The sequence below is a fragment of the Periplaneta americana genome, chromosome 7, assembly GCF_040183065.1.
Source record: "Periplaneta americana isolate PAMFEO1 chromosome 7, P.americana_PAMFEO1_priV1, whole genome shotgun sequence".
NCBI classification, from domain to species: Eukaryota; Metazoa; Arthropoda; class Insecta; order Blattodea; family Blattidae; genus Periplaneta; species Periplaneta americana.
Window position 1 is genome coordinate 119,640,282 of NC_091123.1, and position 21,042 is coordinate 119,661,323.

The 21,042-nt window shown below is 35.2% G+C and overlaps 1 protein-coding gene across 1 annotated transcript in view; it reads left to right on the top strand.

Moving 5' to 3' along the window:
• The window catches only part of LOC138703394 (retinal guanylyl cyclase 2), a 1,174,702-nt gene that overhangs the window by 859,839 nt on the left and 293,821 nt on the right, over positions 1–21,042 (top strand). The window contains exon 10 of the mRNA XM_069831228.1: positions 13,109–13,205. Within this exon, the coding sequence (XP_069687329.1) occupies positions 13,109–13,205 (97 nt within the window). The remainder of the gene's footprint in view (positions 1–13,108; positions 13,206–21,042) is intronic.

Here is a 21,042-nt window from a genome sequence, read left to right on the forward strand (position 1 = left end):
CTTTACTCAGCTTAAAACTAGAATTCTGAAAGAAGCAAGTTTCAAAATAATTAATCATCTCATTAGCGTTGAAAGGTCTTTCTTTTTCCCTCGCTTCTTTCCAACATTCTCGGAATAAAGTGTTCGCTTTAAAGGGCTACATAAACGCCTTAAGGTCCACAGAAAGGCAACTCATGTGGAAAGCAGCGGAAAATTATAATTAACCCATGAAATTCTACTAAAAGGAAACTCCAATTAATATAAGGCTATTTTAAATTCCCTTGTGATATAGAAATCTACTTTTAAAATATCAGAATAAGGCATGGCTTTTATTGTACGCGGAGAATTCTTTGAATGTTTCATAGGGCACAGAACATTTGAAGATACATCCTGCTATTCCTACAGGAGTAAACATTAATGTTACGTCTACAGGTAATAAAATGATGACACACTGAGACGTACAACGTTGAATTGAAAATAATTGTGAAACACAAAGTATAATAATAATAATAATAATAATAATAATAATAATAATAAGAATAATAATAATATAATTGAAGGGTTCAGAATCATAGTGGGCCAAGCGCCATTTACTAAATCCGTAGAAAACAAGGTTAAAATGAAGTTTTTACCATAATTCAGTGGAAAAATATAGCAAGTAATATAAAGTATACACATTAAAACTAAATGATATGTCAATCTTCATTAAACTATGGTATTCACTTAACTTTAACCCTTGCTTTCTCCGTTTTTAATAAATGGCGCTTGACCCACTATGGCTCTGAACCTTTCAATTATTATGGAATTTATATTCTTATTACTTAAACAACGATTTGTTGTTGATATTATGCCTGAAGAAGCACAAATGAGAATGTCCACATACAAACAAATAATGTTTATGAAATACAGAATAATTATATAATAGTCTATAACTTAAGCAATTAGAAAAAAATTACTGATCTTCCCAATAAATGCAGAGACATTACATCTGTAAACTAAACTAAAATAATGTACATAGAATAGACAAAAAATTGTTATAGGATACAACATAATGATATATTGCACATTTAGAATGTTGAATTCAATCTTAATCTTGTAATAGGAAGAGCGAATACAACCACACAGGCGCATACAAACTCAAATGTAACACCTGCAACAACTTCTACATAGGACAGACAGGCAGATCTTTTCAAACACGTTACAAAGAACACATCACAGCCATAACAATATTACAAAACACCTCCACATATGCAGAACACATCACAAATGCTAACCACACCAACAGACACATCAACACAGACATGGAAATATTACACATTCATCCAAAAATCCAGAAACTAAACAGACTAGAACAATATGAGATATACAGACACACGAAAACATACCCCAACGAAATTCCCAACACGCAACTCAACTTCAAAACACACACACTCTTTGACTCTACACTATACCACACGAACGCACCCTCACAGGAAACAGAACAAGAGGCGCCAAGACCAACAACGACCAGTTCTGAGGATGACCCATAAATAGGTCGAAACATGTAAACGAGGTACGTTGGAGTTTAACACAGGAAAGTCTTATCATACATAATCCGAAGCAAATTCCTTCCTGACATTGGTAAAGTGATTAGGAGTTCCGTTAAAGTTGTTCTTCGCCTACAATCTGTTTCCCCTGTTGCAATAATTTATGCACTTCATCTTGCACGTCTCAATTTCCTAATGTTTAGGCATTCCTTCCAGCAAGGTAACCAGCCAGGCTTCGTCTTGTACGTACCCTTACAGTTGAAAATGTTTTTCCGTCCGTATATAAGTTTGATATAGCGAGAATATGTATTCAAAACTTTATAATTTTTTACGACAACTAAATGGTATGTTAAGTACTTAGTATTAATTGTATGTAACACTTGTTGAGACATATAATCAGTAACAAAAATATACCAAGGATTCAAAATCGTCCGTTTTTTGGTCCACTAATATAAAATATTTTAAGTATTTTGACATGAATTTTAGAATCATAAATTTTTCTTTAATCACTAATTAAGTGTGTGGCTGGGAGGAAGAAAATATTATTATTATTATTATTATTATTATTATTATTATTATTATTATTATTATTATTATTACATTGTGTATCGAAATATTTGTAAATTTGTGTATATGGGTGTGAATGCACATATCTAAGAAATTATATATGGAACTTCATTTTCTTACCAATAGTTCTTAATAAGATAAATTTTTATTTTTATTTTATTTCATTTACACGTTAAATAGACAATTACAACATAAAGTAGTTCGATGATCGTTCACCTCCGTTGAGATTTCTGGACGTGACATCAACAGTCGGCTAGTCGGACTTGACTCTACATGGACTTCCACGCCACGGGTTACATTACACTCACATTTACATTACGTGGTGTAATAGTAATAGTGTTTTTGTGTTTAGTTACATTGAAAAATCTGTGTAATTTTTATAATTAATAATTTCTGTAAAAATACATTAAATTGTTTCTTGAGTTTTGAAAGCTTACCCAAAATTTCAGCTTCGTAGGCTAAAGGAAGACTAATAGGGGCATGTAGTGTATTATGTGGTTCATTAGATCTCGAAAAATATGAACTTTGTTTAGTTATATCCTGGAGAAATTTTAAGTAAGGTCCAGAAACTGTTTGTGACTTTAGGGCCGTTTTATTAACTTCATACATTCAGCGCAAAGTATTACACTCAAAGGTCCAATGCGAAATGCTCAGTACTAGTCTAACAATCTCTAATATTGCAGTTAATATACAGTAATGTAATATAGTCCCGCGCCGTGGCGTCGTGGTCTAAGACATCCTGCCTGGGACTCGCGTTACGGAATGCGCGCTGGTTCGAGTCCTTATGGGAGAAGAAATTTTCTGATGAAATTTCGGTCAGTGTATGGGACCGGTGCCCACCCAGAATCGTGATGCACTTGGGTAGCTACGATAGATAGCAAAATCCGGTTACGTAAACCAGCTATAACGGCTGGGGGGCCCATTGTTCTAACCACACGATACCTCCATTCTGATTGGATGATCGTCCACCTCTGCTTCGGCATGTCACCGTGAGGCCAGCAGCCAGCTGGTCGGTCTTAAAATGTAATATACAGAGTGAACTGTAAGTAATGTGATTAATTTCAGAGGGATATTTATTTTTTTAGATATTTCAAACAAAACAGTGTGTTTATAATTGCAATTCCTAATTTTTCTATAATAAATTATGTTTGGATTTCTATTAGATTTCTTGGTGGTGTAATTGTTTGTCTAATTTGCATACGTCAAACTGATTTAAAGAAAAGATTAATATTTATATTGCCTCTTATACAGGGTGTTAAAAAAGTATCCAATATTTTAAGATGTGCTACTATGCATCAAAAGATGAAAAAAATGTCTAATAAACATGGATCCTACAACACATACTCTCTGAGATCTGAGCACTTGTTCGTAGGTGGTGCTCAATGAGACGTCCATTTATGGCAATGCATTCCTCTGCCTTTCGTCGTAAGGAATCACGCACTCTTTGAAATAGATCTGGTTGTTCTTGATAACCTAAAGTCTAGGGGATTTAGGTTTGGGGAGCGAGCAGGCCAAGGTGTGGGGCCTCTCCAATCAATTCAGCGGTCCTGAAGTCTCAGCGTCAGGTGTTCACGCTCATTGCGGAAAAAATGTGCTGGTGTGCCATCATACATGAACCACATCTGTAGTATTTGCTGACATGGCACACACTCCAGCAAGGTAGGCAATACGTTAAAAGAAAGTCCTGATAACGAGCCCCAGTCAATCTGTGGTAGCTCGTATGGCCCTCAATCTATCGTCAAGAACACCTGCCCAAAAGTTGATTGAGATTCGGTGCTAATGCCTTATTTCTTCAACTGTATGGGAATTTTCATGAGCCCAAACATGGTGATTACGAAAATTCACAACACCAACTCTACTGAACCCTGCTCATATCCGCAACCAGACTTTTGTTTTCAATATTTCTTGTGACGTATCATTATTCCATGCCGTGGGTATCAACTACGGTATGATTACCTGATAGTCTGCTGTATTGTAGAGCAGAAAAATGTATTGCCATGAATGGACGTCACATTGAGCACCTCCTATGAACAAGTGTTCAGATCTCAGCAAGAATGTGTTGTAGGACCCAAGTTTATTGACTTTTTCCTTGTTTGGTGCATACTATCACCTCCCAAAATATTGGATACTATTTTTAACACCCTATATAATCGTTACTATATAAAATAACTAAAGAAGAAATAAAAAATAAAACCCATAAACACCAATTTTCGCTCCTTTTTGCTTCCTTTTCAAGATAAAAAATTGTTTTATATGAAATACAGTATTTCATACCGTGTTTAGGGAGTCTTTCATTTAATTTCCAATAAACACAGTCAATTTAAGAGAGCAGTGATTTATGATAATAGATGATTGAAAGAACTTTAGTTTTGTCCTTCAAATGTGCAGAAATTTTATCCGTACAAATGTAGCTTTTCGTTCTGAAAAGAAATTTTAAAATGTTATATTTGTTCGGATCAAATTTCTGCATGTTTAAAGAATAAAAGTAAAATTCTTTGAATCATGTATTATCAACAGTAATCTCACTAGAGGTTTTGATTTATCTAGAGAAAATTAAAACTCGAGTGGGATTTAATTGACTATTACACGATTAGAAGAAAGTATATAAAGATTAGAAGTAAAGAAGTACTACAATACAATGAAATATTAATTGACTTACGAAAATACAAAACTGTCTTCAAATTTGTACCATCTCAACATTACAAATATTACGCTAGTAGATGGCAGTAGTGTGTTATGATTACCTTTTTTCTTGTTATCAGTTGTGCCAACTATGGAATCTTCATTGAACTCTGTGGACGGTTACTGGTCAAGAAGGCTTTGTTGATTCAGTTTCATTTTTATTAAAACAGTTGCATTTCACTTCAATTATCCCGATCCGAGTAATGAACGTCACTTGACAGATGATTTTCAATAAATGTTAGTATTAAACAATCTCTGATACATGATTATTCATAATATCATATAGCAGAAGCTATAACATAACCTAAATAATATAAACAAGTGTTAAAAAGTATTAATTAGGGATGATGAAATAAACAAGAAAAGTTTTAATTAACGATGATGAAATAAAAAATAAACATGAATAATTTTGAAAGGAACAATTATTGAAAGTACAATTTTCAAATTTGCATGTTTTAGTGGTTGGTGGTTCAGTTGATGTTATATTGGACGTGAGCGTATAAGAAGTGGAACTCGTTGATGTACATGGTGTATTCCTTAACTTATTCAGGACTTCCGAGTGGTGCTCTTCATTTATTTGTAAATAGGATTTCAGGGAAGATGCATAGCTATGACCAGTGATCTTTATTAATTCTTGTTCTTGAATGTCAATGCGAGTCATATTTGAAAGTGCTGTGCATCGACTGGAGTGGTTTGTAATTTTCTGTTTTTTTTTTTTTTTTTTTTTTTTTGACGTCCAGACCAGTGAAATTTGAAATGTTGGGCAAATAAAGAAACAAAAGCTGGAGTAGTGATAAAAATAAACAAATGCTAGGGACGCGATAAGATTAAACAAATGCTAGGGACGCGATAAAATTGTGCGATAAGCAGCCATGATTGGTTGAAAGACGTCCTTTCGTACCGTTTTATTGGTCAAAAGTAGTATGACGTAGTAAAAGTTTAATAGTCAGACTAAATTAAATTGACTGAGTATATTTGGAATTAAGTCAATGGCTTTCCCAAAACACGCTATAACAAGTTTCATGTAAAGCAATTTTTATCTCGGAAGGGAAGCAAAAGCGAACAAAATTGTATTAAACTTTTTTGTTTGAAATATTTCAAAGACTAATCCCCTGAAATTAACGACATTACTTACGGTTCACCCTGTATATCTTCATAGATTCTACTTATTTAAGTCCGTAACAGTATTGAGGAACTTTGTACCAATCCTTGCGTTTATGCTACGGTATGGAAAGTTATAGAAGTGAACCAGATACAAATATGACTTGACTATATGGTTGTGTGGAAACCAAATTTCTGCGCGTCCTATCTCCATGTTGTGATTCCCTGCCGAATGCAGTCTATTGATCCTCTCCACCGCGAGGTCATTTCAACTAAGTTAAAGATAAATTGGACATTTCCAAGGATGTCCAACCTCTTTTCCATTCCTAACATTACCGTAAACCTGCCGAGACCTGGAAAACTATTCCCTCGGAGTAAGAATCAATAATAATGCTTCTTTGGAAAATAACGCAATAAAATAGAAAAAGTGGATGAAGGTTGAGAAAGTACTGATTGTTTTACCAACTAAAGGATATTAAAGAAGCCAGGCAGGAAACCACAGTAGTAAAACAATCAGAAGTGTCATCATTTTCGACAAAACTGTAATATTGAAAAAACCAATCTAGTTTAATTTTAAAGCAAATAAAACAAAAATACTATAGAACAAATCAAATTAACTACATATAAAAACGGGAAAATAGAATATTCATAATTAAAACAGAGACAGCAGTCTGAAAAGGTCAGGTGTTTCTGGTGTTTAAAGAAGGAAAGCATAAAGAGAAGGACTAATAAAACAATGACGCACTAGACAAGGGCACAAACGGCAGTAGTGAGGAAGAATAAATAGGAAAGGTGATTAAAGTGAGAAAAAGAATAGTGAAATAGTGAAATAAAGATTCATAATATTGAGTGTAAAGTGAAAATTTGGTAGTAGATATATGTGACAGCATAAGGAAAATCAAAATGTCAAGGGTAAGGAATAAAAGTAGTGAAGAGAAAAATATAGTGAAAGTGTACAGAAGATAAACAGTGCATGAGCAAAGGTAAAGTTTAGTAGAACATGAATGAGTTTGCGGGCGTTTCGTCCACTACCTACTGCTGCTACTACTACTACTAATGCTATTACTACTATTGCTAATGCTACTACTACTAATGCTACTATTACTATTGCTAATGCTACTACTACTACTACTACTAATGCTACTACTACTATTGCTAATGCTACTACTACTAATGCTACTACTACTAATGCTACTACTACTATTACTACTACCACTAATGCTACTACTACTATTGCTAATGCTACTACTACTAATGCTACTACTACTATTGCTAATGCTACTACTACTACTAATGCTACTACTACTATTGCTAATGCTACTACTACTACTGCTACTAATGCTACTACTACTAATGCTACTACTACTATTGCTAATGCTACTACTACTATTACTATTGATAATGCTACTACTACTACTACTACTACTAATGCTACTACTACTAATGCTACTACTACTACTAATGCTACTACTACTACTATTGCTAATGCTACTACAACTACTACTACTACTATTGCTAATGCTACTACAACTACTACTACTACTATTGCTAATGCTACTACTACTGCTATTACTAATGCTACTACTATTGCTAATGCTACTACTACTATTGCTAATGCTACTACTACTATTCCTAATGCTACTAGTACTGCTACTACTAATGCTACTACTACTATCGCTATTGCTACTACTACTAATGCTACTACTACTATCGCTATTGCTACTACTACTACTACTACTATTGCTAATGCTACCACTACTACTATTGCTAATGCTACTACTACTATTGCTAATGCTACTACTACTATTGCTAATGCTACTAATGCTACTACTACTATTGCTAATGCTATTACTACTATTACTGCTACTATTGCTAATGCTACTACTACTGCTACTACTACTATCGCTAATGCTACTACTACTAATGCTACTACTACTATTGCTAATGCTACTACTACTACTACTATTGCTAATGCTACTACTACTATTGCTAATGCTACTACTATTGCTAATGCTACTACAACTACTACTATTACTACTATTGCTAATGCTACTACTACTGCTACTACTAATGCTACTACTACTATCGCTAATGCTACTACAACTACTACTATTACTACTATTGCTAATGCTACTACAACTACTACTATTACTACTATTGCTAATGCTATTACTACTACTAATGCTACTACTACTATTGCTAATGTTACTACTAATACTACTAATGTTACTACTACTATTGCTAATGCTACTACTACTGCTGCTAATGCTACTACTACTATTGCTAATGCTACTTCTACTACTACTACTACTACTATTACTAATGCTACTATACTATTGCTAATGCTACTACTACTATTGCTAATGCTGCTACTACTACTACTACTACTAATGTTATTACTGCTACTACTAATGCTACTATTACTATTTCTAATGCTACTACTACTACTAATGCTATTATTACTATTGCTAATGCTACTACTAGTAATGCTACTACTGCTATTGCTAGTGCTACTACTACTAATGCTTCTACTGCTAATGCCAATGCTACAGCTATTGCTGCTACTACTACTAATGCTAATTCTATTCTACTGGTAATGCTGCTACTGCTATTACTACTACTAATGCTGCTGCTGCCACTATTTCCTACTACTGGTAAAGCAACTGATGCTGCTATTATTACTATTGCTATTACTACTGCCAATGCTACTGCTACTATCACTAATATTACTAATACTACTTCTGTTACCGCTAATGCTACTGCTGCTAGTACTATTACTAATGCCATTCTGTCATCACTACTACTAATGCTGCTACTATCATTGATAATGCCTCTACAACCACTGCTAATGCTACTACTACCACCACTGCTAGTGATACTGTTGATACAAGCATTACCACTGCTACTACTACTATTACTACCACTGCTGCTACTACTATTACTGCCACTATTACTACTATCACTACTACTGTTAGTATCATTATATGACTTAACTGAATTGGTTATGAGTTTTCGCTCCTAACAGATGACTCAGTGGACAGTTCTACACCTGTCTTCTAGGAATGATTTTGTTAAAATTGTGTTGCTCAATATCTTTTATTAAGGGCGACGGAATTAGACTCCTCCACTAGTTGCGAATATGAACTAAGTAACTAACTGCCCGAGTTACAGAAACAGGGAGATGTGAATGTGTAATAGCTGATTCCACTCTCTTAGCTCTTCTCTTCCAAGAATGTTCAGGCGCAAACATCAGCTTAATTAAATTTATTCCCGAGTTATGAACTGTCAAGAGACAACTGCAATGAGCATTTATTGTCTTTAATTTCTTCACCAAGAAACTTCAGTTTAAAAACACGAAGTCTGGATGAAGTTTATTCGTGGCTGCCATGCTATAAAATGTGTCGTCATGATTATCTCCCCAAGTGGACCTAAATACAGTTCCAATCATGTAAAAAGCTGTTTTTTTTTTTTTTCACTGTCTGGATTCACGCTTAATTTTACCATATTAATAAGGGACGTTTGTAGTTACTTGAGTGACTTTTAAGTTAAATTCTTTAGCAGCTGTTAATAAATGATCAAAAACACTAGCTTTGTCACTATATTCCTGACTAGGTCTACAGGATGTATTTAACGCATGTATACAAACTGGCTGATAGTGTACAACAGCTCCGATAAGCAATCATTGTCTAGAAACTCATTCTTGAAAAAGCTTTCAGTGCAAATATGCTTGTTTATTGTGTATCTGAAATTTCACTGGGGGGAGAGGTTTGGAAGTAAATCCCGAAAAGACAAAGTATATTATTATGTCTCGTGACCAGAATATTGTAGGAAATGTAAATAAAAAAAATTGGAAATTTATCCTTTGAAGAGGTGGAAAAATTCAAATATCTTGCAGAAACAATAACAGATATAGGCCTAAATGACACTCGAGAGGAAATTAAACACAGAATAAATATGGTAAATGCCTGTTATTATTCGGTTGAGAAGCTTTGTCATCCAGTCTGCTGTCAAAAAACCTGAAAAGTAGAATTTTTAAATAAATTGTATTACCGGTTGTTCTGTATATTTATGAAACTGGGACTCTTACTTTGAGAGAACAGTGGTTAAGAGTGTTAGAGAATAAGGTGCTTAGGAAAATATTTGGGGCTAAGATGGATGAAGTTATAGGAGAATGGAGAAAGTTACACAACGCAGAACTGCACGCATTGCATTCTTCATCTGGCATAATTAGGAACATTAAATTCAGACGTTTGAGATGGGCAGGGCATGTAGCACGTATGGGCGAATCCAGAATGCATATATAGTGTTATTTGGGAGGCCGGAGGGAAAAGGACTTTTTGGGTTGCCGAGACGTAGATGGGAGGATAATATTAAAATAGATTTGAGGGAGGTGGGATATGATGGTAGAGACTGGATTAATCTTGCTCAGGATAGGGATTGATGGCGTGCTTATGTGTTCCTTAAAAGCCGTAAGTAAGTAGGCCTAAGTGTTTTAAAGGCTCGCTTTAGGCACTGATAACAGTGGGTAAAATGCAACTTTACGCATTATCGTAGGAAAAATACATTGTAATCAATGTTGTGTATAAACGGAGTCAGTTACAGTATGGTTAGCACGAGTTATATTAAACGACGCTCAGCGTCTGTGGGAGCTGATGATTTATTTTAGGGTGTAGAAATATGTATACAGCATTTAGTTTGTGAGAAAGATATTGCTACTGTTAGACAATTCCATTTAAAGCGCCATTATAAAAGATGCCATATTAATCATTCATAGGGATGAATCCTTGCTGAATTATTATCTTAATGACAAACTTGCGATGTAAATAAGTTGTTTTATCACACTATATACCATGAATATGTTATGCTTCACTAGAGATCTTTCTTGTATAAAAATGTTTTTTTTTTTTTCATTTTTAATCTATTTTTAAAAGATGCATTTCTTTACTTTGTGTTCTTTGTAAATATGCTCACATTTAGAGCTCCAGTTGAGATATTTGAATTGAATCACTAAATATGTAAAGGGAATGTCCCAGTTTTGGCAAAAATGAGTTAAGACTGTAGTCTTACTAATTTAGGTATGCTCTTTCATTCTGCATGAAAAGGAAACGGGTTCCGCGTATCCTTAGTCTAGATTTCAACACTTTAGTTTTCATGTTTACTTTGAAAAGGAGCTTAGTCCATGACTTGTTTCCTTCTCGTAAGAAATTCAAGTTTGTTGTTTCTGTCATCTAGAGGATAAATATGTAACATGAGTAAAATGGCGTCAAACGATGAAAGTAGTGCTACTTCAAGTTCTGCAAAACGCAAGAAATGTCTTGTAAACTGCGATTACTAGAAGCAAAACTGAATAACAATGGAAAAAGTCAGAGGTTTATGTAATAACCGGTAGCTTTCAATGTTTCTATGTACTACACTCTACTATTGTTCATAAATTGGCATACAATAAAGCTTTTGATTTCAATAATAGAGATAATGATACATTTTGTTTAATATTTTTACAATAAATTTCGTTATATATTAAATGGGAACAAATCCACACACAAAAATGTTTTCCAGGGCAGGATAAATTCAGAAACACACATATATATTTTTTTTAACATAAATGTGCAGTCATGATTGGTCAATAGAAATATTTTCGATGCAATATGTTTATATTTCGTTGTGTGCAGAAGTTATTTTTGTTTTTCTGAAAACTACTGAAGATGACTTATTCCCTTTTCTTATTTAGTGACTCAATTAAAGAAAAATGTCTACAGCAGCCGTGACGAAAATATGATCGTGTGCCGAGACACTGTGTAACCTACAACATGCATAGCACCTATGGAGGGAGGCGGACACCCGAAGGGGAAGTGAAGCAACTGTCTGATTTATTAACTGATTTTCATTTTCATTACGTCAAGCACTTAAATATAATTTTATACAGCATAAGGTTACAAACTAATGTTTAGTACGTGTAACGAAGAAAAAAATGAATAAGAAAACATAGGACACATTATCACAACCTAAAATTAACTGTCTTCAGAATGTCTCTGCGACAGAGTTTCAAAATCAGGAATTATGTCACTTACTGCCAGTCGTAGTGATCACGAAGGTATTTGTCTGTCTGTCGTGATCTAAATTTGGTTTTACTATTTTCATTGCTGAAAATAATTTTTCACAAACGTAATTTGTAGCGAACATGGCTTGAACAGAGCAAGCGAAAGAACGAAGCTTCCAATATTTATTTTTTGGCAAAGATTTGAAAAGTTCAACATGTGTCAAATCCTTACATCTGGCTTTCATTTAACATCACATTGTAAATCTGTACATCTGCTGAAAAAGGATCGACGTACAGAGATGATAGCCTAATAATAATAATAATAATAATAATAATAATAATAATAATAATAATAATAATAATAATAATAATAATAACACTTAACAATCGTTTTCCTCGTAATACTTATGAACAAATCATACATTTAATATTCTCATCATATTGACAGCAAAAAAATGCGTCCTCCCATCCTACTTGAAATTTTCTTTTTTGTAGAGGTGCATGGTTTCCAGAGAGACATTGCGACGATACGCCACTCGCACGTCAGAGACAAATACAAATGGAACGGAGTTTGACTCCACTGAGTGAAAGGATGGGGGTTGGGGGAGGTAGGAAGCAAGAGAAATGCATAGCTATGATTGAGAGCCACAATGTGCTCTCGAGTTACATTTTCGCCACGGCTGGTCTACAGTATAAATAATTTCACGAAACAACTCACTCATCCGTAACTCTTGCTCACATGTTAAGGTATCGTTTCAGCTGAAACCCGGTTCCGTGTGTATGAAATATATACTTAGTTTCAGTCTTGCACGCAGTGCAAGAAGCTGCCCATCACTGATCTGCAACCTCATTATCATCTGATCGCCTCTGAATAGCCTCTGTACTTGAAAAGCATTATTAGATAAAAGAATCAGTCTATTTTTCTCCACTGCTAGGCTCCATGGCTTTGTTACCCAGTTTAAATGACCGGTAATAGCATTCACTGCCGCAGCCGATGTCGAGCATCACAGAACAGTGCAAGTGGTGATCAATATTCTTTATAGTGCAGCCATTAATAACGTGAAATCAATTGAACTAATACTGGCAACGCGTGTAACTGATCCGGACGAGGGCTCATGACCTGTCTGCTACACACTTGACGCATCATTCTTGTGACGCCTGTCTATTCCCATGCAATTTTGATGTGATTCCATGAACCGTTTCTCGTTTGTTGCAGGAAGCAACTACTCAAGAAGAGGATGTCCAAGGGACCGTACAAAATTCTCCTCACGCCTTCGGACTTTGTTTTTCCTCATGTCCCGGATACTCTCAGGGTACGTAACACAAATATGCAAGATTTCTATGTTTGTATGTATATAATGTATTTATGTACAGGTTTTTTCGAAAGAAGAGTATGTATGTATGTATGTATGTATGTATGTATGTATGTATGTATGTATGTATGTATTTATTAACACTACAATTGGGTATACACCCGTGGCAGTGATATATAATATACAATAATAATATTACAATAATTACAGCAATAAAATATATAATAAAAGTAAATTTAATTCTAACTACAGGGACATCATTTTATTTATGCTCGACCATGCCGAAATGTAGCAATTATACACCTGGTAGCAGTCCTTTAATGCATGTCATTAAAGTACACCTACTCATTAAAGTACAGGTGTTCAGCCAATGACAAGTCAGCTTTGTATCGTTATAAAACCGCAAGTATCGATTATTCTCGGATATGCATTCGAAAGAGAATTAGCGAAAAGTCACGGAGGCTGGAAATCCAATACTGTCGCAGAAGGTTATGTTCTGTTACTATAATAATTAGCGTTAATTGTAAATAATATTCAAATAAATTTAACTTGTCATCTCGTTTTTCAATGTCGAATTCAATAATCAAGGCTATATCAATTTTAACGGGATTACATCAAGGTCAATGACATTATTGTTTCTCGGAAAAAATCAATACTTTCGCGTCTGCGCACATCTCACAATTCACGACCTAGAACAAGGTCACTTCCGATCTTGTCAGATACAAATAAAATGTATACATCTGAATAATTTCAAGTTAGAAATATGGTCGAGCATAAAAAGTCGTATGAAACTTGCCTATAATGGTAATTAAGACGCTCGTATGAATATTATGAAACTCGCTTGCGCTCGTTTCATAAACATCCATACTTGCGTCTTAATTACTATCATTATAGGCTCGTTGCATATTGTACTATTTTACTTAAATTTTTATTGTACCTGAGTTTTTAATGTACTTTACTCCCATCCCTTCTACTAATAAAGTTCAACCGTTCTCCACACAGATCCAAGACCGCATATAGGCCTACAGTCATAGTAGCCTTACGGTTATAGTAAACAATACGTTCCAAAAATATGTTCGCGTTTTCCAGTGACGAAAGAGCATTCAATATTGAATCATTTTCGCATGTCGTCCATTTGCCTACGTCGTATCCCGGTTTCCCCCACCTGCTTTTATTCGCCAGCTAGTGGCTGGTCTGTCTTAGCTCTTTTCTGAGAACATTAATTTCTGTTAGGAATTGGACGTCTACATAATATTATACAACTGTTTAAAATAACTGAAATAAAAGGGCCTCGTTAAGTAATTAACTGTCACGTGATTTCCTCCCTTTCTACGACCCTACTTGGACGGAGAGTTGATAGTATGTCTGAGTAATTTTATAATTTTATCTTTTCGGATCGGGCAGAAGTGAAGATTGAATTTACAGTACGTAAAGTACTCTTTTGTAGAGTAGGTACAGAATTATTTCAACATGAGTTACTAGTACGAAGAACGAAACTGGTAATTGGGATTAGGTACAATAGTCTATAGTGCGATAATATGCACATTAGAACTGAAGCCTGTATCGAAATGAACGGCCACAATTAAAAAAATGTTTTTAAATATCAATATTATGATTATTTTTCAATTTAACTTAGTTCTCTATATTGTACGCTAATGTGCTGTAGACAGTATAATATACACTGCATAATGAATACGTCCACATGGACAGCTCAGTTCGTGAGTAAAAACACTCACTGTTAATACTGTACTCTATTTTGATTAAACAAAAACCTAATTAAAATGATCAAACTCAAAAGCGCAATATTTCCTAGTTTACGTAAATGGATGAACTACTTTTCTTCCCGCCTGTACCTAGTAAAGTGATTTGTTTGTATATTACGCCAGTATCATCGAATTCCAGTCGTGGAAGGGGATAGCAAATGGCGTTGATCCAGAGGTATAGGCAAGTTAATATTAAAAATGTTAGTAAAAATAAAATGATGTCCCTGTATAAATAAATGCAGTAAACCTACGACTGACTGTAAATAAAAACTATGCTATAGTAAACCTAACTTATAAGTAAATTGAGTATAATTAAAATTTAAATTAAATTAGATTTTGGACAAAAATCAGATACGTCTAACCTCGTACAAGAAAATACTAGTACAACGAAATCTAGTTACTTCTGAAATTGCTTCGTTATAGTGAAATTTCGTTATATTAAAGTACAGTCAACGTACATTAATATTTCCGTTTATAGTGAACCCTCACTTCGGTTATAGTGAACTTTGTATCCTGACAAATTCTTATTTGAAGTCGGACGTTCTTGTATAAAATTGAAAGAATGTGTTGAGAACAAAGGACAAAGGTAGGATTAGTGATTCCTAGACAATGAGCTGTAAGTTACTGTAAATCCAGGCAACGCTTGACGACCTTGCCTCACTCCACTGTCGAAGGGTTGACATTCTGTTCTCAGGCACACTACTCTACTGTTATTTCTAATCCTCCACAATCAAAGGGTTGCCTTTTGTGCTCAGAAACATTTCCACTATGACTGATAGCATCGAAACAACGGAAACTGAAATTGCCTTCTTTCATTAGAAGAGGGCGGATATTATGTCCAGAGCATAAATGAAGTCCACACCTGTGGAGTAACGGTTAGCGCATCTAGCCGCGAAACCACGTGGCCCGGGATGGATTCCCGGTCGGGGCGAGTTACCTGGTTGAGGTTTTTCCGAGGTTTTCCCTCAACCCAATATGAGCAAACCTGGGTAACTTTCGGTGTTGGACCCCAGACTCATTTCACCGGCATCACCTACTAAAATAAAAGCATAAATAAATGTAAGCTTTGGATGGCTTTCAAAGTGCATGAACCGTCTCCCAGTTTCCATTAAGTGACCCGGGAAATTCCAAGGCTGAGTACGCAGTTACAACATAACAGCGTTTGTCATTTTTACCTAATCTAGTGTTCCAACAGTAAATGTACTGTATAAAATGTCGAAGCGTAAAGTGTTTTCTTTGGATATTATAAGTGACATTGAACGTGGTCTTTCGCAAGCGGGTTTGGGTCGACAACTTAGTTTAAGTAAATCAACTGTGAGTATACAGTGTAATCCATTTCACAAAATTAAATATTTTATTTTCTTGTTTACAAATTCACTCATTTCTGTCATTAAGATTAGGGGAGAGACACTTCGGATATATTGAACGAAATATGCAAGTCTGCGGAGGTTCACTATATTCGGAGTTGACTATACGTTATTTTTCTAAATAAAAAAGCATTACATACCTCTTGCTGTTACAGCTTTTGTTTTGTCGGGGTTTTCCTGAATAACTTTAACACTGCTACGTCGATGTACTAGAAAGTCAATAATAATAGTAATATTAATAATAATAATAATAATAATAATAATAATAATAATAACTTATCTTCAGTACAACATCTATGATTCTCTTTCATTAATTTTTCTGTAATTGCAATGCAGTTTAGGGGTACGCTAGCAAAAAAGATTGAATACCACGAACAAGAAAGTCAAGGGATATTATGGACAGTAAAAAATCGATCATACGGGAATTCATTCATTCACAGTTTTCTGCCCAAGAGCAGGTCTTTCCCTGCAAACCCAGCATTCTCTTGTATTTCCCATTTTCTGCCTTCCTCTTTGTCTCTGCATATAATCCATCTAATCTTAATGTCTTCTATCGTCTGATAACTTTATCTGTCTCTAACTTTTCTCCCGTTCACCATTCCTTCTAGTGCATCTTTCAGTAGGCAGTTTCAGTGACTGACCATATACGAGACATAAAACGACTCTTTTCTTATTTAAAGTAGTTGCAGTAATTCTTTATACGTAATAGAGGCCCAAAATCGCAAGAAACTGCATTTTAACTTGTTGGAAAACTCTTATTTCAGAAAATATTTGTTTCTAAGCGTTGAGTTTTACTGCACAAAAAAAAAATCGGCTTCTTACTTTTGAGTCTTTCTATACGTCTTACCCTTACTCAGAGTCAGATCAGCTTATCTTGTTTATGCATTACCAGATTACACGAATGTGCTTCTCTCGGCAACTTTGATCCTGAGTCACCTCTTGCTCAGAGAAAGGAAAAACTGTTTCTATTTCCGTAACGGGAGGTACTCCGGAAAGCGGATAAACATTTTAGACTTGTATTTCATCTTATAAAAAGGCCTTATAAAGAAGTACACACATTTTTACACCGTGTATGTGGTACGTATATGTATTCATTTTATATCTATACATATACGCATATAGATGCGTGTACCTGTCGTGCGAGAGGGATGTACATATAAGCCTACTAGAACTTCTCGATACGTCCATAAAATTGACTGTTTAATAATCGATGTATGCATAGGCTATACGTATGTGCATGAATGTGTTGGTGTGTACTTACGTAGTATGTATGATCTGAAGGTTTATAAACAATGTAGACTTTTCGCAGATGACTCATTTTGTCGCTTGAAAGGGAATCTTCCGCACTACCAACTCGAAGTTCCCTTTGAATATTTTAACACATGAATACTGTAAAAAAATTGGCCCACAATAAGATAGCTATAAATGTAAATTCTCGAACACAAACAGAAGTATTAAATAGAGCGTTAAATACTTCCTTCTATTAACACATGAATAAATGCTTTACTCGTTAACGAAAGCAAGCCAAATTCGTCACAACTTGCAATCAAGTAAAGATACATACATTTGCCAATATTTAACTAAATCATCGTTTGCTATGAATTGTGTACTATCATATACTATTGCTGAGAATTTCACAGAAGTCCTCAAAAAATCATTTTATTGTGAGGATGGTCGAGTATTTATAATTACTAGTTTTTATAGGCTTACCTGATTAAGAAAGGTGAATTATCTTCTGTAATAGAATGAAAGTCAGGATAGGAGAAGAAATGTCAGAAGGAAATGAAATAGGAAGAGGAGTACGACAAGGATGCCCTTTATCACCTACCCTGTTCAACATATATTTGGAGGATTTAGTGAAGAACTGTTTTCAGAAGATGGGAGGAGTGATAGTAGGAGGAAGAAGAATAAAGTGTACGAGATTTGCTGATGATATGGCGTTCTTAGCTGAAGAGCAAATGATACTAAGGGATATGCTACTGGAGCTATGACAGCTGTGAGCAGTATGGAATGAAGATAAATGCCAACAAGACAAAGAGCATGGTCATAGGAAGAAACGTAAAGCAGGTAAACTTGCGAATTCTAAATGAGGTAGTAGAGCAAGTGGACAGCTTCAAATACTTGCTGTGTACTATAAGCAGTAACATGGGCTGCATGCAGGAAGTCAAAAAGAGAATAGCAATGGCAAAGGAACCTTTTAATGGACCTCTGAAAAAAGAACTGAGGAAGAGACTAGTAAAGAATGTGGAACTGTATGGAGCAGAAACATGGACATTATGACGTAGTGAAGAGAAGCGAATAGAAGCATTTGAAATGTGGCTATGGAGAAGAATGGAGCATGTGAAGTGGACAGACAGAATAAGAAAAAAATTGTGTTGGAAAGGGTGGATGAAGAATAATGATGCTGAAACTGATCAGGAAGAGAAAAAGAAATTAGTTGGGTCACTGGCTGAGAAGAAACCGTCTACTGGAAGGAATGGTGAATGGGAAAAGAGTTCGGGGCAGAAGAAGATATCAGATGATAGACGACATTAAGATAGTCTATATGGATCGTATTAGGAGACAAAGAGGGAGGCAGAAAATAGGAAAGACTGGAGAATGCTGGCTTTGCAGTGAAAGACCTGCTCTTGGGCGGAACACTATGAATGAATACGAGTGCTGATAGTTTTCCGGTAATTTAATTGAGCTTAACGAATGTTTCCTGTCATGATAATTATTTCGAGACCGGAAGTCGAGAAATAATTATCTAATGACAGCAAACATGAGTAGCGAAATGAAATTATCTGAGGATAACTATTATCACAAATTGTATTCGGCAAGGTAATCCCAATGCGAACGACTATAATTCTGAACAACTAAACATTCAAGGTTAAAATAATAAGATCCAGAAAAATAGTCGAATCGAAGCAGAGATGATAGGAATAAAAGGCCCCATAGAATAAAAAGAAGTGAACATTTTAGGTTATAACAACACTTTATTTTGAACTCTTTTATCATTGCTTATTTATAATTTTCAACATATTTAATTTTATTGTCAACATTTTTACTTACAGTAATTAATTGTTCAATTATTGTAATTAATTATTTTTGCGGGTCTCACGTAATTGCTTGATTGCTGATACATCGAAGCAGAGACGATACAAATGAAACAAATTAACGTACGAGGAAAAAATTAATTCATTCATTTAGTGTTCTGCCCAAAGGCAAGTCTTTCACTGCAAACCCAGCTTTCTCCAATCTTTCCTACTTTCTGCCTTTCTCTTCGTTTCCTCATATGATCCATATATCTCAATGTCGTCTGTCATCTGATATCTTCTTCTACACTGAACTCTTTTTCCGTTCACCATTCCTTCCAGTGCATCCTTCAGAAGGTAGTTTCTTCTCAGCCAGTGACCCAACCAATTCTTTTTCTTCTTCCTGATTAGTTTCAGCATCATTCTTTCTTCACTCACTGTTTCAAACACAGCTTCATTTCTTACTCTGTCTGTCCATTTCATACGCTCCATTCTTCTCCATATCCACATTTCAAATGCATCTATTCGCTTCTCTTCACTTCGTCGTAATGTCCATGTTCTGCCCCATACAATGCCACACTGCATACAAAGCATTTCATTAGTCTCTTCCTCAGTTCTTTTTCCAGAGATCCGCAGAAGATGCTCCTTTTCCATTAAAAGCTTCCTTGACCATTGCTATCCTCGTTTTGACTTCCTGCCAGCAGCTCATGTCACTGCTTATATTACACCCCAAGTATATGAAGCTGTTCACTTGCTCTACTGCCTCATTTAGAATTCGCAACTTTATGTTCTGTATTTTTCTTCCTATGACCATGCTCTCCTTATTTGCATTTATCTTCATTTCATAAATTATCACTTACTAATTTTGAGCACCATGCTTTTAACTATATGTGTAATTCGATTCTCATTGGTCAGTCTAGCGTCAATGAGCTCGTTCATTAGATGAGAAACGTTCACGTGGGATTATCACTAAAACTGACGACAAAAGTAGTCTACTACCAAATTAGAAATATTTAGACGTCTTTGTGTCGTAGAATATGTCTTTCCAGCTCACGGAATGAGTCGATAGGAACCCATTACGAGATCCGGGGTGGAAAAAGTTACAGAATTTCAAATGTTTATTCTAACAACACTCTGAGGCACTGCCGAATGCTAATTTTATTAGTAGTTAGGCCATGAACCAATGTAACTTGTGTAACAACCCTTAACGACACCAACTCCCCTCGCTACGGACATGAGGGCACCGAAGTTGCGTATAAAATTAGCCGTACCTAGAGGCTTCTTTCAGTAATATCTCGGCATCAAGAGCAGCTACAGACCTGTGTGACCACTCGTTTGACTTACAGTCGCGAGTTGTGGAATATTGTTGTTGTTGGCGGTGGTCAACTGTCCGAAGACAGGTCTAAACCTCACAAGTAATACCAAGAAGACATCACTTATGAAGCAACTAGGCCAGGAGATAATGGGGTAGGGTGGCCAGTTCCTTTCCCCCTCCATTGCGTTCATCGCCGACTAGCTACATATTCCACTAATCACACTTCAGATGCATACAAACAATTGTTCTTCCTCTGATACATATCGTCAAGTGAGATGTACTGTCTGATAAGGCTCGGAAGTTGATGAAATATCATCTTTTTTCTGAAACATCACAGACAATGCAGAATGCAACACAAACTCGTTTCACTTCAACATG